Source organism: Palaemon carinicauda, chromosome 5 (genome assembly GCF_036898095.1).
Source record: "Palaemon carinicauda isolate YSFRI2023 chromosome 5, ASM3689809v2, whole genome shotgun sequence".
Classification (NCBI taxonomy): Eukaryota; Metazoa; Arthropoda; class Malacostraca; order Decapoda; family Palaemonidae; genus Palaemon; species Palaemon carinicauda.
In genome coordinates this window covers 111,404,552-111,426,405 of record NC_090729.1, presented here as the reverse complement: position 1 = coordinate 111,426,405, position 21,854 = coordinate 111,404,552, and the positions used below count along the sequence as shown (strand labels likewise).

Below are 21,854 nucleotides of genomic sequence, written 5' to 3'. Positions count from 1 at the left end.
GCCGGGAACGACTCAAAACGTTCCATGCCAGGGAGCCAGGGGTCCAGGGCCACATCCATCCTTAGGGGTGACCTACCCGGCGTCTTCGGGAGCCTCCAACCGAAGGCATCGTTACCCGAAGGTCGAACTTTCTTTTGGTTATCTCCGCCTAACGACGATCCAGAAGCACAGGCCCACGAGGGCGGCGGAGATATCGACACCGCGTTACTGCCCCACAAGGGGTCATCGGAGGAAGCATGCCCCCCGAGCACAAGGGCCGACTCTCCGGACGCACTACTGGGTCCTTCACTAGCCGTAGAAGGGCCCGCAATCGGCACTGCACTTACACTGGGCTCCTGGGAAAGGACGCCTTGTTCATTTTCTACACCAGACTTACCTCGTCCCCTACTCTGTGTAGGGGACGGCGAAACAGAGGCCCCGTCGGACCGCTCACTGGGTGATGGTAGCGGCAAAGAAACACTAGCTTTCCTGGGGGAACGTTTCGCAGATTTCCTCTTTTTGGTACCATACCGTACCCACTGGATATCGCTCCAGTCTACACACTCGGGGCACGTGTCTGCTGACGAACAAACCCTTCCCCTACAGGAGGAGCAAAGGGAGTGAGGATCCACTTCAGGCTTGGAGAGGAACGCTCCACACGATTTACCGGCTCTAGGTCCCGGACAACGGCGGATTTGCTCCATAATGCACACAACGCACGACACAAGCACGAAGGGAATGAATGAAAACACTGGGTAAGCATACGGGTGGAAGGTGAACGCACAGGAACACCCGGGAAAAGTACACTGGAAAAACGCAAGTTACCACGCGGGGAACACGTGGGGCACTAGAACGCACACAAAGGATCGATAGAGAACGAGAGCGAGGTGTTCACACGTCGCGACCAGAGAACTTACTGATGAGTTGACCCAGCCGGGCAGCGACCTACGATAATCCTACCCTCGGGGCACATTCTTTAATGCCGGGGGTAGGCCTCCTTAGAAAGCGGGGTGGGGGGTAATCTACGCAAAACTCTGGTCGGTAGAGAGGAGATTACCAGTAACTCCTAAGAAAGTAGTTCGAGGTAAGTATTGGTGTTGGAACAAATCATATTTTATAGAAGATACAATGATTTTCATAAGAAATTTACATTGTGAAACTAGGCCGTCAAAAAATGACCTTCAGATTTCGCCCCTGATATAACAGTAAATTACATCTTAGTGCACATTTTATTATGTATTTCTGTTCTAGGATAATATGAGTTTATTCTATAAAAAAATTAGCCTCTTCCTATTTCATTTGGGTACCCAAAAAAATTAAAGAAATTTGGACAAATTTTTTTGGCCAAAAAAAGTTACCCTTTTTTTCTCATTTCAGATCTTGACTTCTATGGGTCCAACTCATTTCCAGCAATTACACGCTGTTGCTTTGCCATCTAAGAAGGTGTCCCTAAAGGGTTTTATGTGTATATGTATATTTCTATTTTTTGTGAATATTTACGTAGTCTTTTTTTTTTGTATACTTAAATTTTTAATATATTTCCAATAAATAGTTATTTTGTAGATGGGTATCATTTATATTTTCAGTAGTTTTTAGCATTCTTTGAAGTATTTTTAGCAAGTCAAACAATACAGATTGATGCATAACTAAATTTTTCCTGAATTTTTTTTGGAGTCGGGGTCGCGCGCGACCGAGGATACCCTTAAAGGGGTGTCCGAGTAGCGTACCTATCCAGGGTTAAATATACAATAATCATCAATCATGGATAACAAAGTTCTCAAAACTTATCTATTATACAAATGGTGAGGAATACAAACAAAATTGCAACATTCACTTTGCACACACACATCTATTCTCTCTCTCTCTCTCTCTCTCTCTCTCTCTCTCTCTCTCTCTCTCTCTCATGGATATCAAAATTAACTTATCTATTATGAAAATAAACAAAAATGCAAAATTATTTTGCAAAAATCAAGCTACACACACAGTATATAAGCATTACTATATCCCTAAGCTGTATATTAAAAACTTAATAAAATGATTACTGTACAATAAGGAGTTATTCATGTTATCTAAGCATGAGTACTTTAAACCCCAGGTAGTTATTAATTAAACATCCTTCTCCCTTTTTTTGTATATTATTATTATTATTATTATTACTATCCAAGCTACAACCCTAGTTGGAAAAGCAAGATGCTATAAGCCCAGGGGCTCCAACAGGGAAAAATAGCCCAGTGAGGAAAGGAAATAAGGAAATAAATAAATGAAGAGAACAAATTAACAATAAATAATTCTAAAAACAGTAACAACGTCAAAACAGACATGTCATTTATAAACTATTAACAGCATCAAAAACAAATATGTCATAAATAAACTATAAAAAGACTCATGTCTGCCTGGTCAACAAAAAAGCATTTGCTCCAACTTTGAACTTTTGAAGTTCTACTGATTCAACCACCCGATTAGGAAGATCATTCCACAACTTGGTAACAGCTGGAATAAAACTTCTAGAGTACTGCGTAGTATTGAGTCTCGTGATGGAGAAGGCCTGGCTATTAGAATTAACTGCCTGCCTAGTATTACGAACAGGATAGAATTGTCCAGGGAGATCTGAATGTAAAGGATGGTCAGAGTTATGAAAAATCTTATGCAACATGCATAATGAACTAATTGAACGACGGTGCCAGAGATTAATATCTAGATCAGGAATAAGAAATTTAATAGACCGTAAGTTTCTGTCCAACAAATTAAGATGAGAATCAGCAGCTGAAGACCAAACAGGAGAACAATACTCAAAACAAGGTAGAATGAAAGAATTAAAACACTTCTTCAGAATAGATTGATCACCGAAAATCTTGAAAGACTTTCTCAATAAGCCTATTTTTTGTGCAATTGAAGAAGACAGAGACCTTATATGTTTCTCAAAAGTAAATTTACTGTCGAGAATCACACCTAAAATTTTGAAAGAGTCATACATATTTAAAGAAACATTATCAATACTGAGATCCGGATGTTGAGGAGCCACCGTCCTTGACCTACTTACAAACATACTTTGAGTTTTGTTAGGATTCAACTTCATACCCCATAATTTGCACCATGCACTAATTCTAGCTAAATCTCTATTAAGGGATTCACCAACCCTAGATCTACATTCAGGGGATGGAATTGATGCAAAGAGAGTAGCATCATCTGCATATGCAACAAGCTTGTTTTCTAGGCCAAACCACATGTCATGTGTATATAGTATGAAAAGTAATGGGCCAAGAACACTACCCTGTGGAACACCGGATATCACATTCCTATAATCACTATGGTGCCCATCAACAACAACTCTTTGAGATCTATTACTTAAAAAATCAATAATAATGCTAAGAAACAACCCACCCACTCCCAACTGTTTCAGTTTGAAAACAAGGGCCTCATGATTAACACGGTCAAAGGCAGCACTAAAATCAAGGCCAATCATACGAACTTCCCGACCACAATCAAGGGATTTCTGTACAGCATTGGAGATTGTAAGAAGGGCATCACATGCTCCAAGGCCTTTACGAAAACCAAATTGCAAACTAGGGAGTAGATGATTACCTTCAGCAAACCTATTAAGACGTTTTGCCAGAAGACGTTCAAAAACTTTAGATAATATGGGAGTTATGGAAATTGGGCGGTAATCAGTGGGACTTGAGCTACCACAAACACATTTACATAGAGGAGTAACATTACCAATTCTCCAACTAGTGCTAAAAACTCCTCTTCTTGCTAACTTGCGCAAAATAACAGATAACTTAGGAGCTAAGAAATCTGCTGTCTTTATAAAAAACAAAGGAAAAATACCATTTGGGTCTACACCTCCATAAGCATCAAGGTCCATCAACAGAGCTTTAATCTCACGAGATCGAAAAGCTAAACTAGTTAGTTTAGCCTCAGGAAAACAGGAATGAGGAAGTTCAAGTTTTTCATTACTCTGTTTACTCTAGAAAAGGCCAAAATCAATTTTTTTTTAATGATACTATCATGAGGCTTAATATCAACAAGATCATAAATAAAATATAACTTACCAGCCCTAGCACAGGATGTCCCTCATGAGATGATGGATCTGGAAGTCTCACATAATACCAGGATTCTCTTGTGAATTTCTTAGGACCTCTATTAAATGCTGATATTATACTCTTTTTCGTAAGTTTTCTCATGTGATCTGTAGGTACTGAATTGATTGCCAATAAGGCACTAGGAACCTGTAAAAAAAAATAACTTTAATTCAAACAAGCAAAGGCAAGAAACTCCAAATTTATATCAGCAAATAGTGTAATCATAAATTGAAAAGTAAGATTTAGAATACATACACATAACACTGTTATTTATACAATATACTAGAACACACACACAAAAAAAAATAAAATAAAACAATGTTTATAGGATATTCATACCTTATGTTGTGGAAATTTCATAATATGGGCAACGTAAATTTCTGCTGGGCAGTTGACTTTCTTTGTAATCTGAGATCGATTTCTTGTCTTTGGCGTAATTCCACTCTCCTGGAAATAGAAATAAAATGTCAATTTTCAAAATAATACACAAAAATTATATTTTAATTATAAAATAAATTTTTGAATATACTTACCCGGTGAATATATAATGGCTGAGCCTTCGGCGGCTCAACAGAAAAACACACAAAAACTCGCGAGCGATCGCTATGAAGGTTGCGGGTGTGCCCATTAGCGCCAACTATCGGCCAGATACCGCATATACATGTAAACAGACCCAATTTTTCTCATCCCGCTGGGTCTCTATCGGGGAGGAAGGGGGGGGGCCTTTAATTTATATATTCACCGGGTAAGTATATTCAAAAATTTATTTTATAATTAAAATATCATTTTTAAATATTTAACTTAGCCGGTGAATATATAATAGCTGATTCACACCCATGGTGGTGGGTAGAGACCAGAGTTAATTAAGTTTACAGCGTATATGCTTAGAGTTTTTGACAGTTACAGTGAACCCTCGCTACTTCGCGGTTCGACCATCGCGGATTCACCACTTCGCGGATTTTTTTCATAACCCATGTATATACATATATCGCGGATTTTCCAGAAATATCGAAAATACCGCGATGTGACCGATGGTGCGAGATTGGAGAAAGTAAGGAAAATTGAATCGTGATTGATTTTCAATATAAATGAAACTTTGAGGAGCAACAAAGATATCATTTGTTAGAGAGATAGAGAGAGGAAAGGAATGGGAGGTAGTGAAAAGTAGCCCACAGAGAGAGAGAGAGAGAGAGAGAGAGAGAGAGAGAGAGAGAGAGAGAGAGAGAGAGAGAGAGAGAGAGAGAGAGAGAGAGAGAGAGAGAGAGAGAGAGGGGGGTTTAAATGTAATAAACAAAAAAATTTGATAGGTTATAACACATTGGTGCTTATGTAATATCAACTGTATACTGTAGACGGTTTGAATAAGTTAAGAAATGGTATAAATGATACTTTGTTAGTGTATTCGTACACACTCAAGAGCGGCAGCTAGATGACAGCTGATCTAATCACAGCCAAAAGTAAAAAAAAAAAAGAAGTCAACAATACTCGATTTTTAAAACAAACCCGAAATTTAAAAACAAAAGTACACGCTTTCTTAATGTGCAATTAACTATTTAAAGAGTGGCAATTTTCTAGAATAAAATGATATTTCCCAAAAAATAGTGGTTTGCTGATGAAATCGGATGCCGTATTTTTAGCTATGATTGAAATGGATGTAGACTCGGCCTAATTATTTCATTTCGTATTTAATTGACACTAAGAAAACTAATTTTAGTTTCTTCATCTAAATGTAAGTATTGTATAACACGAAGAGAGAGAGAGAGAGAGAGAGAGAGAGAGAGAGAGAGAGAGAGAGAGAGAGAGAGAGAGAGAGAGAGAGAATCAGCTGTTGTACTCAAATGGCGTGTTTTTGTTTCGTGAGAATTTCATCGCCACGACTTTAACAACAACCAACTGTACTGAACTTTACAGTATTATACAGACTACTGTAATATGATAAAGTAAAATATTTGTAATCTATTTTATATGAAATGAGGCTATTTTTTTTTCTAAATTTACATTTACGTATGTAAAACAACTCTCTCTCTCTCTCTCTCTCTCTCTCTCTCTCTCTCTCTCTCTCTCTCTCTCTCTCTCTCGTAGATTGTTTTCCTGCTTTGCTACGTATGTATGATTTTATATAGATACGGTAAATAATATTTGTAATAACATATTTTATTAAAGCTTTTACTGTAATATCATTATTTATCACTTTCATCATGCACGTTAAATTCCTTAGTTTGTTTACTGAGCGTACTTTATGACGCCGTCGTTTCAGGCGGCGTCATAAAGAAAAACATTTCATTTGGAAGTCCTAAGAAAAATTAAGTAAAACATTAGTAATAACCAAATCAACATACTGTACTGAATAATCAATATAATCGATGCAGAAACTAACCTATACACAGATGTGTAAATGCGTTTGTTTCTTCATTATAATCAGAGATAAACGTAAACAAAACATTGGTTGCCATTTTTTATCGTGCTTTTTGGCGTGTTTAGGAAACGCATGATATAAAGTCGCCCTTAATATTTGTGCCTGTTTTAGTTTAGGGTACGTTAGTACATGCATTAAGTGTTCTGTACATTAAAGGGTAGTTTGTTAACAGTACTACGTACAAGGGAAGGTTTTAAAAGTCTGAATATACATGTTAAATAAATAGGTAAATATGGTGTCACTACTTCGCGGATTTTCACCTATCGCGGCCGGGTCTGGAACCTATCTACCGCGATAAACGAGGGTTCACTGTATATCATAACAAAACCCAAATATATAAAGGTACCTGGTAAGGAAGTCGACTTAGACGATTACTCTGCCTTATTAGTCTGTCTTCCTCACGAAGCCCAGCGATCCTCTTAGGATGCTGAAAGACTCCCAGGAGCTAAAGTATTAAGGGCTGCAACCCATACAACAGGACCTCATCAAACCCCTAATCTGGACGCTCTCAAGAAATGACTTTGACCACCCGCCAAATCAACCAGGATGCGAAAGGCTTCTTAGCCTTCCGTACAACCCAAAAAACAATATTAAAAACATTTCAAGAGACAGATTAAAAAGGATATTGGAATTAGGGTAATGTAGTGGTAGAACCCTCACCCACTACTGCACTCGCTGCAATGAATGGACCCAGTGTGTAGCAGTCCTCGTAAAGAGTCTCGACATCTTTTAAGTAAAATGACGCGAACATTGACTTGCTTCTCCAAAAAGTCGCGTCCATAATACTTTGCAGAGATTTATTTTGCTTGAAGGCCACGGAGGTTGCTATAACTCTAACTTCGTGCGTCTTAACCTTAAGCAAACATCGGTCTTTCTCATTCAAGTGAGAATGAGCTTCTCGTATTAAAAATCTGATAAAATATGACAAAGCATTCTTTGACATAGGCAATGATGGTTTCTTAACTGAGCACCATAATGCCTCAGATTTACCTCGTAATGACTTAGTACGAGCTAAATAGAACTTAAGAGCTCTAACAGGACATAATACTCTTTCCAGTTCGTTGCCTACGATCTCTGATAAGCAAGGAATATCAAAAGATTTAGGCCAAGGACGAGAAGGCAGTTCATTTTTGTCCAGGAAACCAAGTTGAAGTGAACAAGTGGCTTTTTCTGTAGAAAAGCCGATGTTCTTACTGAAGGCATGAAGTTCACTGACCCTTTTAGCCGAAGCCAAGCACACTAGGAAAAGTGTCTTGAGGGTGAGATCCTTCAGGGAGGCTGAATGTAATGGCTCAAACCTGTCTGACATGAGGAACCTTAGGACCACGTCTAAGTTCCATCCAGGAGTTGCCAAACGACGTTCCTTAGAGGTCTCGAAAGACTTAAGGAGATCTTGGAGATCTTTATTGTTGGAAAGATCTAAGCCTCTATGTCGAAAGACCGAAGCCAACATGCTCCTGTAGCCCTTAATCGTGGGAGCTGAAAGGGAGCGAACCTTTCTCAGATGTAAAAGAAAATCTGCGATTTGGGCTACAAAGGTACTGGACGAGGACACAGATGCTGACTTGCACCAGTCTCGAAAGACTTCCCACTTCGACTGGTATACTCTAATGGTAGAAGCTCTCCTCGCTCTTGCAATCGCACTGGCTGCCTCCTTCGAAAAGCCTCGAGCTCTTGAGTGTCTTTCGATATTCTGAAGGAAGTCAGACGAAGAGCGGGGAGGCTTTGATGGACATTCTTTACGTGGGGCTGACGTAACAGATCTACCCTTAGAGGAAGACTTCTTGGAAAGTCTACCAGCCATTGAAGTACCTCGGTGAACCACTCTCTCGCGGGCCAGAGGGTAGCAACTAACGTCAACCTTGTCCCTTCGTGAGAGGCGAACTTCTGCAGTACCTTGTTGACTATCTTGAATGGTGGGAATGCATATAAGTCCAGAAGAGACCAATCCAGTAGAAATGAGTCTATGTGGATTGCTTCTGTATCTAGGACTGGAGAGCAATAGATTGGTAACCTTTTGGTCAACGAGGAGGCAAAGAGGTCTATGGTGGGTTGACCCCAAGTAGCCCAAAGACTCTTGCCCACGTCCTTGTGGAGGGTCCATTCCGTGGGTATCACCTGACCCCTCCGACTGAGACAGTCTGCCAAGACGTTCAAGTCCCCCTGGATGAATCTCGTCAACAGGGAGATGCCTCGATTTCTTGACCATAAGAGAAGGTCCCTTGCGATCTCGAGCAGCGTGAAGGAGTGTGTGCCTCCTTGCTTGGAGATGTACGCTAAAGCTGTGGTGTTGTCTGAGTTGACCTCTACCACTTAGTTTCGAAGAAGCTTTCGAATATCATCAAGGCCAAGTGGACTGCTAATAGCTCCTTGCCGTTGATGTGCATGCTCTTCTGACTTGAAGTCCACAGACCCGAGCATTCCCGACCGTCCAGGGTCGCACCCCAACCCAAATCCGACGCGTCTGAGAACAACACGTGGTTTGGGTTCTTGACTGCTAGGGATAGTCCCTCTCTCAGACTGATATTGCTGTCCCACCATTTCAGGCATGCCTTTACTGGTTCGGAGACTGGGAATGATACCGTCTCTAACGTCTTGTCCTAGTTCCAGTGAGAGGCTAGATGGAACCGGAGAGGCAGAAGGTGTAGTCTCCCTAGTGAGACAAACTGCTCCAGGGATGAGAGAGTCCCTACGAGACTGTTCCAACTCCTGACTGAACAAACGTTCTCTTTTCAGCATTAGTTGGACTTCGAGCAGGGCTTGTTCTATTCGGGTGGCAGACGGAAAAGCCCGAAAAAAACTGGACTGCGAATCTCCATCCCCAAATATAGAATAATCTGGGATGGGATCAGTTGGGACTTTTAGGTTGACCAAAAGTCCCAACTCCCTGGCCAGACTCAACGTCCAATGTAGATCCTGCAGACAGCGAAGACTGGACGATGCTCTGAGAAGCCAGTCGTCCAAGTACAGGGAGGCTCGGATCCCCGATAGATGGAGGGATTTTAACACATTCCTCATGAGCCTCGTAAACACGAGAGGAGCAGGACTGAGGCCAAAGCACAGGGCTCGAAACTGGTACCCCACATTCCTGTAAACAAACCTCAGAAACGGTTGGGAATCCGGGTGTATAGGAATGTGGAAGTATGCTTCCTGAAGGTCGAGAGAGACCATCCAGTCGCCTTCCATTAATGCTGTCAAGACAGCCTGGTAGACTTCATCGTGAAGTTTGTCTTGACAATGAACACATTGAGCGCACTTGCCTCTTACGTACTCCTGCAGTGAACATGGCTGCCAGATCATTGGAGCCATCCCTGAGGGACTTGTTCCTGCAGAGAACGTGGCTGTCAGATCATTGGAGCCATCCCTGAAAGCCTTGTTTATGCATGACATAATTGTACAGCAAAACTTCAAACGCTCGAAAAAAACTCCTAACAGGAGATGGTCTAGCTCTAAAGTCGACCATAAAATCTTAGAGCGTCTCATGGCCAGGCGCCAGGGAGAGTCTATGAGGTTTGAGAAGTCTATCTGGGCAGAGGCAGGAACTCCCAAGCCGAGAACTTCTCCCGTGTCATATCAGACTCTCGCTCTATAAGCCAGCTTAAAAGTAGGGAAAGCAAAGGCTGTCTCCCCCAAACTCCTCCTGGTGATTAACCAGTCGCCTAGCAAACGTAAAGCTCTCTTAGAAGAGCGAGAGAGCACTAGCTTATAAAACAACGGCTTCGAACTAGCTAGGCCTAGTGTAAACTCTGACGTTTAGGCGAACGAGGAGCAGCAGTTACAAAAAGATCCGGACAAAGATCCTTAAAAATCAGCACGGACAAAGATCCTTAAAAATCAGCATGATTTATTTAAAGTCCATAGAGGGCTGAGCAACTATAGGCTCCTCTCCGTCTGACAGAGTCCTCAAGGGAATATCAGTAGGAGGGGGATCAGCAACTTCCTCATCTGAAGGAACCTTGTCCAACAATAGCCGAGTCTCAAGCAAGGGAGAGACCTGCCATGGTGGCAATGCTTGACAAGCAGAGTCCACACGCAAAGGAACAACAGTAGCAGTCAAGGACGCTATGTCATGTAACTGCTTAAAGGACTGACCAGTAACAACAACAGGTGCGGAAGGACGTTCGACGTCAACTCGAGACTGCCTTGACTGCTTAGACTGAGCAGTCAAAACAACTCTTGACTGCGGTGCTTGACGCTCAACGTCAAAACAAGTCAACTATGCTGGTTGGTGAACGTCCTGAACGTCAACAAGAGCAAGCGGCAGCGGCTGAACGTCCACAAGCGGCTGAGAGTCAACACGGGACTGCATCGAGTGAGGCTCTACAAAACACGATTGACGTGACTTTGTAACGTCAATGTCAACAGGACGAGCAAAGGCTCGTTTGGGCGGCTGACGGCCAAGATCTCGATCAGCTAAGCGGCGAGGATCATCGTGAACCTGCTCAACAGAATAGTCCTCCATAAGAGAGGCAAGCTTATTCTGCATGTCTTGCCGTACAACCCATTTAGGATCAACGGGAATGGTTGCGGTAAGAGACGAGGGTAACGTCTGTGACTGCAAAACCTTGCCTACAAAAAGACTCTCGGAGCCTGTGTTACGCTTTTGTTTAGGCGGCGAGCAGTCTTCCGATGACTGCATAGGGTCAGAGTTGTCCTAATGGTTACAACCAGGACGCTGGACCTGTCCTGAAAGGACTGACTTTCGCTTAAAGGGCCTCGAAACCTTGTTCCACGGTTTCTTATGCGAAAAGCCTTCGGATGACGAGGAGAAAATAGTCTCGCTCGTCTTATGGTAGGGGCGGTGTTGATGAGACACGCCTGAAACCATAGAGGGAACGTCTGTTCGCTGATCAAGTCCTCTCGAACCCATAAGTCGTACGACATTACTTCTCCCCTGGGCTTGGGAGCTTGCAAGAGGTCTCGGACTAGGCGAACGACAGGCACGAACAGACGAACCCTCGGTCGTAACACTGATAACACTTTGCGCAATTATCACTTTATCACTACGATTTTCTGTTTTGCACTTACTTCACTGAAATCGAATTTTACAACAATTCACATTAGGTATGAATAAAACTGATTTCTACCTGAAGCACGCAATTCTACCCTCATCAAAATGTTATAATTGCGAAATCAGTCGTATAATGTAAGCACATTAATACAAGCAAAAAACAGTAAACATATATTAAGATAAAAAGATCAGTGGGTGGGAAGGAGACTAAACACTAGTTCATTCAAAACTACGTTTTCAATCTCTCACCGTACAGTGCCTGGGACGAGAATAAAAACTAAAAACATTTTATCCTTTCTCCCCGTACAGAGACTAGGGACGAGAGAGTAAAAAAAAAAAAAAAAAAAAAATGTTATAATTGCGAAATCAGTCGTATAATGTAAGCACATTAATACAAGCAAAAAACAGTAAACATATATTAAGATAAAAAGATCAGTGGGTGGGAAGGAGACTAAACACTAGTTCATTCAAAACTACGTTTTCAATCTCTCACCGTACAGTGCCTGGGACGAGAATAAAAACTAAAAACATTTTATCCTTTCTCCCCGTACAGAGACTAGGGACGAGAGTAAAAAAAAAAAAAAAAAAAAAAACCTGACTCGAGAACGTTACTCGCTTGGGACGAGAATAAAGATCGGAACGTTCTCTCTCTCTCTCTCTCTCTCTCTCTCTCTCTCTCTTGATTTCGCACCGAAGAGAAGAGCCCACTTACCTTTCGTCAATAAACAGGTTATTTGACCAAAGGAAAAAACTGAAAGGTTTTTCAATTAAGAAGTTCCTTTAAAATAGTATTAAAACATTTAAGTTTGAAAGAAGGATGAACAAAATGTCAGAATCGATTTACTCTTTCTGCAAAGTGAAACCGTGATTCTCTCTCTCTCTATCGTAACGATAGAGCGCAAACTGTGTAGCATAAATAAACTAAACGTTAGTTCATCTTTGAAACAGTACGAAGACTATTCAACGAAAATCTTTCATAAAATATCTACTAAAAAATATTCATTTAATAAGTTTTAAATCATTTGCTCTGTAAAAGTTATTTACGATTGAAAGGGCTCAACGATGTTTAACTTCGGTTTCCTAGTTAGGACCGCCTACTCTTGGATTAGAGGAGGAATTGGAAAGGTCGCATATAAACAAATCATTAAAATTTATCTTGATGTTTATTATAAATAGAAAGCTAATCGAAGAGGCCTAATAAAGGCGGTTGAGATATAAAATATATAGAGGAAAATCTATAATTAACAACAACAATTTATAACGTGATAAGATAATTGCTAAAAGCCTAAAACACACTTCCGTACTAAGGGAAGGGTCGGCCATTTAAAAGTCAAAGAAAGTCCAAAAAACAATCCAAAGTCATCAAAAATTAAATCTATCCAAAAACGAGTTCAAGATCTAAGTTGAAGATAAAACACCTGCACTGCGAAAGCTCAAACCAAAAGGAAGTACTTCACCAAATATGTTGAGAAAACTCCAGGTTATACAGCGAGTATTGATATGTTTTGTCGTTAAGGCCGACAGAGAAAAATTGGGTCTGTTTACATGTATATGCGGTATCTGGCCGATAGTTGGCGCTAGTGGGCACACCCACAACCTTCATAGCGATCGCTCGCGAGTTTTTGTGTGTTTTTCTGTCGAGCCGCCGGAGGCTCAGCCATTATATATTCACCGGCTAAGTTAAATATTTAAAAACTACAGTATGACAGAATATTTAAAATACAAATTTTAAATAATTTGTATTTTTCCTAGCTATACAAACCCAACTCATTTATATGGGGTTACTACTAATCATGTTTTTTTATGACCAGCTAATCAAAATTTTGGTTGATTACATCATGTTTCATGCTGGGTAAATGCAGTGCATACACAAGGAGTAAGCAGGAGGTTGCTCACCGCGCCTCCTCACAACACTCACCAGGTCAAAGACTTGCGGGGCGGTTGAGGCGGGACCTTTGGTCAATGACTCAAGTTTGTACAGTATAGCTAGGAAAAATACAAACTAAATGAAACTTGTAATTTATTCCTACGCAGATACGAACTTCTGGGTCGTTTACATGGGGAGTCTTCCTTAGGAGGGAGGAAGTCTCCCTGAAGTAACGAGGTAAACCCTTCATCTCTGGGCGATCTAATTACTATAAGTAATGGCAAGAATTAATATTAACATGAATCATAGAGGATAGTGTGGCGGGCCTGTAAAGAGACATGGTCAAACTTCCAATTCTTGATAAAAAAAACCTTCTCTGATACAAATACTATTAATAACAGTAGTAAGTGATCTGAGAGAACCGCCAGTGAATGGAGTAGCTGGCTCATGAGACAAGGGCGGTCATTCAGTTCCCAAAAGGTAGTTTTTGCCAGGGGTGAAATGGTATGAACATAAAGTGTTACATAATAAACAGGAGTTCAATAATTTATTATTTCATTAAATATTAAAGAAATTGAGGCACACTTACTTGCATTGGGGTGAAAAACCCCAAGCCAAGCTTCAAGTCCAATGAAGAACATTATTCCCCTAGCGATCTTTCTAGCCAAGAATGTCGAAATAATGAGGCCTGGGGCTGGAACTGGTACGTCTTATCGGAACTATCATTTAGGTCATAATAGAGCTGTCACCACAAAGCCCATTGAGATGATGTCTTAAGACTTGAAGTACCATCTTTAAGGTAAATGTCCAACGGTTGATTTCCTTTCTATCCACCAGTTTGAGGACATATTAATGTCTGGTTTTGTAGAACGCTGAGGTTGCAGCAAACCCACATGAATCACGTGCTCAAGGAGGGGTCCCTAGCGATGCTTCCCATGAGGATAAACAGGCTCCTATGATAGTTTATCTCCATCAAAACGAGACGGTAATCCTAAATAAATTCTATCAGAATGTTCCAAAGCTCACAAACATTGTGGTTTTGGAGACTAGTATAATAGAGTGGCTTTGCAGAACCCTACAGTTTCAGCAAGCCCATCTAGGTCATATCCTCAATGGGGGGTCCTTCGCAACGCTTCCCGAGGAAGCATAGGTTCTCATATTCTTTATACATTGAGAAAAGAAGTGTCATTGACTACCTTTTACCATAGCAGTCAGAGCTCTTGAACATAAGGGGGGAGGGGTGTTATGTCCCAGTTACTTGTTTTACAAGAAACTCGCACTGTTCTATGGAACAGAATAGCTATTTGTTTGTATGATCAGGAACCTCTTTGAGAAGAGTTAACCTGAGATATTTTCTAGCCCGAGTCTGGATTGTTCATTGAACCAGAGATGGGACAAGGCCGCTCATAAATGGCAGAGGCAAGGGACAGTGAAATTGCCCTATCAAGCAGGACAATGCCCTAGAGACACCATATATACACATATGACCAGCATCCAAGACCCCTCTCCACCCAAGCTAGGACCAAGGAGGGCCAGGCAATGGCTGCTGATGACTCAGCAGGTAGACCTAAAGGCTTCCCCAAACACCAGCTCCTTAGCTCTCAAGAATTATGAGGTTGCAGCGACCAAAGAAACTAGCAAATTTGAGCGTGACTCGAACACCAGTCTGGCGATCACCAGGCAAGGACGTTATTATATAGGCATAGGCCACCATAATGAGGTACTGTATCAGGGTGGTCAATGTAGTAAAAATTTGAGACTCAGGGCTAGCTAAATCATCCTAAGGTAATGTTTATTAATCTTTATTTTCCTTTTAAGGTTGTAAAGTTGGAACTTCAGAAATAATAGCATCTTATTATTCAAGGGTAAGATTCACTGAAATTATTCATGATTTCCTTTTTACATAATTAACTTCTACAGCTCCAGCCACAAGTTTACATTTAACTCTAAGACAAATATTGTCATAAATCACAACCATTAATGTTCTCATCTCTGGTTTTCCCTTTAAGGGGTTAGAGACATATGAGTTCTATCTATTCTCTTCTATCTTATTAACTTGGTGTTTTAATTGCAACCTATTGTAGGTTACATCTAGGCGAGTTCTAAAAGATTTTCGGAGCTTTTCTTGCTACTCACATCTACTACTCCTGACTGCTCCCTTCCATCTCATACCACCCACATGTTGTACATTAATAATTTTAATCTTTGTCATGACTGTCATTTAATAAAAAGCTGCCTTTCATAGTTTGCTTTCTTATGGTAATGAATATCCTCAGTAAATATCAGAGAATAACTTACCTGATGCTCTACTGTCTTGCGAATTTGATATTTCTCTTTGTGACGCTTATTGATGTCATGTCCTTGATGACACATCAAGACCCATCGACCAACGTGCATAAAGGGAACTCCATCATATTCAATAGGGACACCTGACTTGCCTGTATGTGACCAATAGTGGATGCGGCCCCTCTCAACATTTGGTACATAATCTGTAATGGTAAGAATAAATCAACTTCATTCAAATTAAACTTACAAAAAAAATATATTCTAAAAGTAATTTGTATTTTTTCTAGTTAGTCCTTTAAAATAGGAGAATCTTTGGCACAAGCTGGATGGCCATCGAATCATTAACGAGATTCAATAGCTACGGTAAGTAACTACAGGTGGATATGGAGGAGGTATATACCTGCCTGACTACATCAAAGCACTTTTGAACATTGGCCTCATGACTATGATGGGTGGTTGAGGGGGAAGTTCAATGAAGGACTAAAGTTGTAAAGCTATAAAAATATTAATTATTTTAAAAATTTGTCACTTGTTCAGACATGAAAACAAACCTTTCATCCTTTTAAAATAGGAGACACTTTTTAGTGGGAGGAAGTCCCTACTAAGAAAACTAAGATTCTTTTTTTCCCTGGATGTGCCATTTTTTCTAGACCCATGTTGGAGCAAGTAAGTTAACTTTATAACCCCCAATGGCTATCATAAAGATAGAGAAGATGTTAGCCCCTTAGTCAGTACTGATTTAACAAGAAACAAGGATCATGTAACAGTAAACCTATATCCTTGTTAAGGGAGATGATAAAAGAAGTATCAAACCTGGCCCATCATGAGAAATGTGTTTGGCTAGACACTAATCCATCTTCCACTTATAAGGAGGATGGAGGAGTTGCTTCTTAGTAGACAGGTACTCTGTCACATAACTCTCCAGTATTAAGATGTCCAATCTAGCACATAATTGCAATTGATGCCCCCCATCGAGAAGGGGTGGGGAAAGGAAGAAGTAAAAGAGCTAGTCATTCTACCTCTCCTCAAGACTTTTGACACAATACATATTTGTCCGGTGGGGGAGCTGGAAAACTTACAAAATTCATGAGCAGCCACCACAGGAGCCTAGGAAGAGGGTCCTAGGGCTCCGTAGGGTACACAGAGGTGAAGATAGTATGATGCTTTCAGGCATCCCTTCAGCCTCTAATACACTGACAGGTATTTCTGGAAGATTACCAACAAGGCTGTGAGCTCTTGCTCAAGATGAAAGATATCCACTCCAACCAGTGTTGCATTAAACAGTAGGATATAGTACCTAGGACATTTAATTCTTGTTCCTGCCAGGGCTAACGAAAGGTCTGCAACACTCAGGCCTGAGATGACTCCTCTTCACGCAGTATTGTGAGCTCCGCATTGGACACAATAGTTCTCATGATCACTGTCAATGTCACCTGCAGGGGATAGGATTGAAAATGTACTGGGTCTTTGTAACCAGGACCATTACAACAATGAAAGTGACAGAAACCCATCCCTCCAAAGTCTGCATGACGAGAACCTGTAAAACTCTCCTACCATACTTACTACTTGGTTGATACTAATTAGGAGAGAAAAGGTCTTGAGGTAAAGACAACTGTTGATGACCTTCTCAAACCTTCTCAAGGGAAGAGAATAATACATATGCTAGTGCCTGAGACCTTGGGGTGAGCAGCAATGCTTAAAGCTCCCTTCAAGCATGGAAAACTCCTGAGGGAGGAGGAGAGATTCAAACCCTACTGAGGAGCTTCTTTGGCTAAAAAAGGCAAGAAAGTATGCAATCTGCTTTAAAGATGCTGTAGCCAGAGTGATATACCTTCTATAAACTCCATCATAAAGAGTGATTTACTTCACTGGTAGATAGCTGCTGAGGACTACATACATATTATCTAGAGGACTGCATACATATCTAGATCTCTTTCTCAAAGCTACACAAGATTGCCACTCACTCACTGATGTTGGAGGTCAATCCATGAAGCACTGTTGGAACCCACTCGATGAGCTGTCAGATCGGGATACCACAAAGTTTAGGATCACTAAGGTCATCCTGTGAACCGATGAGATAAACTGTAAATCCCTCAGAGAACCTGGCTGACTGGAAAAAAGCTCAAGCCCTACAGCCATGCAAGGTTTCAGAAACCAAGACCTTACGACTTTCCCTTGGCAACTGAACTGATCTGTAAGGACGTTCAACATAAAATGCACCTCACTAACAACTCAACAGTAGCAATCATAAGTAGCCATCATCTACTTTGCCGCCATTGCCTCAACACTACTTCGAAAAGTGGCCTCCAACACTCAGGGGCTATTCAGTACCACCATCGCCTATGATCCAAGCTGGTGAGGGAATCTTTCTCATCTTCAGGAGTCAGTTGGCCATTGATTACTGCTGGACTAGTGTACTTGAAAAGGTCACCGCCTTTCTACCAAATACAGTAGTATCAGCTTCCAGTACTTTTTCAAAGTATCAGAATATTATAAATCCTGGGAATGGGCAAAGTATGTCACCACCACCAACCACTGGTCGACCCAGGAGAAGTCCTAAAGATTGGCCATTGGAGAAACCATTACCAACAACTTGATAGCAAAAAATATGGAGTCTTCTGCTCTGAATTTCTCCATGGAAAGTCCTGCCATCAGTGCAGCCACTAAGGGATTAATGGGTAGAGGAGATTGTTACATATGCTGAACCTTATGTTAGGAACGCAGGAAGCACAATCTCGCTGTGCCGTCCAGACAGTAGAGAACTCAGACCAACAGATTTGATCACTCGAGGGATTCCATTAGGTAATAAGCATACACGCTGCAAAGATAGAAATATCAATAAGACAAATTTGTAGAGACAGCAAGAGTACAAGCAGTAGCTTGTGCTCAAAGTCAAAAGTGACTAGTCTAGCTGACAGACAAGTAGGTAGGGTTTCCCCACACCATCCATCAACAATTATAACTACCTCAATAATTATTTAATGGCCTTTCCAGCTTGCACTGAAATAATACTTCTATTTAGAAGACAAAAGGATTGTTCTGGCATGAGAACAAACAAGAACTCGGTCATTTTAGTTTCCTAGACAGTTGAAATGATTTTACATTTTTCCAATAAGAAATCACAAAAATGACAAATTTTCAAACAGGATGCAGATCAACATCTACTCGACTCACGATGGTGCCACAGGGACGTCAATCATGGTCAGGGCATGAACACAAGATATTGGGCTTATTAGCCATAACATAATTGCACTCACTCATTACTCACAGATAATCATAGTAATGCAAGTGGCAGTGAACAATTAAGAAACACACAAGGCACAAGCACTAGCATTACAGTATAAGGGTATGCATGGTAAATGCAGATGTCTAGATAAGAGAGAGGAAGGGATATGTTCTCTTAACATGACGAACTGGAGAGTAGTGGAGCGTGTCATGCACTATGGTTGTTTAGCAACCGTATTATGATGCAATCAAACCCCTTTTTTCTTTTGATTGTCTGGTTGTAGAAAAAATGACAAGGAGTAACCCATTTAAATGACTCAGAGGTTTGTATTAGTGTAGAAATAACTACAATTTAGGGTCTTTCAAGGCGAGAGACCCAGAAGACGATTCCCAAAGTTACCTTATGTTGCTTACCTCAATTAAATCACAATTTATTCAGCATAGTTCTTAAGATTCTCTCTACAGATTGTAGGATTCACTATTTCTCTCTCTTTCAGAAATTGTGCTTGCAAGAAACTAATTTAAAACATGGATGAATATATCTAAATGGTTTTGCATTCAAAGATTATGTGCCAAGTGACATTGATATTAGTTTTAGCCTAATGAATACATTGATATTGGTTTTAGCCTAATGAATACATTGATATTGGTTTTATCCTAATGAATACAAATTCCTCAATCAAATTCATATTTATGACACTCATAAGTGTTTAAATTTCTTGGCTTCCACTTATTGTGTTATAGGCATCACAGCCAGTTTCTTACTATGTAATACAATAGAAAAAGTGGGACGAGAGTGAAAAAAATGACTACTGTATTGGAGAATAAAAGGTATCCAAGTTTTCCTAAATAAAAACTTGAAGTTTATTGTCAATGACAAGAGATTCAAGACATGAAAAAAGCCTCTGGTTGAAAGAAACTTATGTGCCAGACTAAGCTTCAAGTTAAAGAACTTAGATAATGTAGGCCCACAAAGTATCAGTACTTCTAATACCACCAAAGTTAATATGAACTTCCCTCCTCATACCCCATAATGAAAAAATATGAAATTTTTCATTATCTGCCCACTGGTGACATTGAATATCATGTAGGTGAAAAATTCATGTATTAAATATCATCCAACAAGTCTTGTCTACATTAATATCAGCTCTGGTTCTACATATGAAAAACCAAATTTTTCAGTCTTTGGTGAATATTTACTTCTATCACCAATTTTACGAGACATAGGTTACCCTGGACTAGATCTAGATGTAATGAAGAAAAAAAGACTGATGTGCGGCCAGTATAAAATACACTTTGGAAATTGTATATAACTGTTGTTTAACTTGTTTTATGCTTTCAGAACATAAAGTCGGCACGAATTACAATATCTGGACCGAGGATACTTCTGGCTTGTGACACAAGACATTCTTAAGCATTGGAACTTCACGTTCCGAAACCTAGCCTGGAGCCCCTCCATATCAGAGTGCATCAGTATACATTTCTAAAACAAACGTAACACAAGCTATCTTAAATTAGTAAATGTAACGTTACTTCGCCTGGTGCTTCACACTAACCATCCCAACCACAGGCTATATTACCAGTCAGCTTTGAGATATAAGATACTACATGAATTCAGAAAACCCATTGAATTACCTAGGATAGCATTGCAATACACATATTGGGAAGGGGGAGGGTCAAAAACAAAAGTTTCTCCAACTTAAGCTTCCTTACAAAAGAACACACGCAAGGGGTCTTTGTATATCAGCGGCCAGTTCCTCCTGCGTGTATAGAAATTGGGAATTTTCTTCCCATTACCTACTCGTTCGTAAGACATAGCCGCTGTACTAGAAAAACTGTGTACGTTTTTCAGCAAACCTCTAAACAAGAACACCACCTAACCAAAATTTCCCCACCTAACGTAACCTACACGGCAGGTCCTTAACTACTTAATTAACAGAGGGGCTAACACCACCCTGTGACCCCCCTTACACTGCTGTATTCTTAGCCAGCCTTCATCATACATACAGGCCCCCACAAGCATTTTTATTTTTACCATATATGATCATGAGCCTTTGTATATCAGCTGCCAGTTCCTCCCGCGTTGATTAAAAATGGGCGTTAATTAACCTAAAATTTCTCCCCAAACCTAACCTACAGCCGTGTCCTTACCTACTTACCTAACGGGGAGAGGGGAGGGTTTAACGCCCCCTATACACTGCCGTATTCTAAGTTAGACATAATAATACATACAGGTGGCCGCTATCATACATATCTTTGAACTGTAGTAGAATAATGCAATGTCTAAAAAAGGCCCATTCATCGCCAAATAAGCTTACGATACCCCTAGCCTTTAATGAGCCTTCTATTGAATATCCTAAACTTATGCCCCCCAAAAAAACACTTCCGGCCATCATAGGACGATTAAAAATAGTTAAATACGGAATAAATAGTTTATAAATGCAAGAACCTAACCTTCATTGCCGAACTGTTTGTCTCTATTATATTTGATGAAATGTGTGACTGTCTCCTCTTGGTACTGTTCCAGACAGGCTTGCACTTCCTCAAGGGTTCTGAACTTCCTCACGCCAAAGGGTTTTCCTGCAGTTCCCCTGCTGCCCTGTTTCAGCCCTTTGGCATATTCATGCATCATTTCGAGTGGGACATGGGCTAAAATCGACAAAATTATCACAGATAAGTTACTTCATCGAATACGTGACTCGATTTTAACGTCTTTTCTCGTTGCGACAACCTGGAATTCGCCATTGGCTTCTTCTTCTTATTTGCCATTCTGGGTCCAGGGGTGTATCACAATCCTCCCTGATTGGTTTTATCAACAAAGCATTGATTTTAACCATATACTATTAGTTAATAATTACTTCTAACAACGTTATTTTTTATTCCAATAACAAACTATTGATTTTAACAGTACAACATTAATTCGAAGTAAAAAAAATTCATGAGGCAATTAACAGTTTCTCACTAATTACTCGAATACTCCTCCATGAT

General features: G+C 40.4%; 1 protein-coding gene across 1 annotated transcript in view; it reads right to left on the bottom strand.

The window, feature by feature from the left end:
* Positions 1-21,636, bottom strand: part of LOC137641398 (uncharacterized) — a 58,398-nt gene extending 36,762 nt beyond the window's left edge. The window contains exons 1-4 of the mRNA XM_068373920.1: positions 21,321-21,636; positions 15,654-15,844; positions 4,401-4,508; positions 4,032-4,208 (exon numbers count right to left, since the gene is read on the bottom strand). Of these exons, the coding sequence (XP_068230021.1) occupies positions 4,032-4,208; positions 4,401-4,508; positions 15,654-15,844; positions 21,321-21,498 (654 nt within the window). The 5' untranslated portion in view covers positions 21,499-21,636. The remainder of the gene's footprint in view (positions 1-4,031; positions 4,209-4,400; positions 4,509-15,653; positions 15,845-21,320) is intronic.
* Positions 21,637-21,854: the final 218 nt, after the last annotated feature.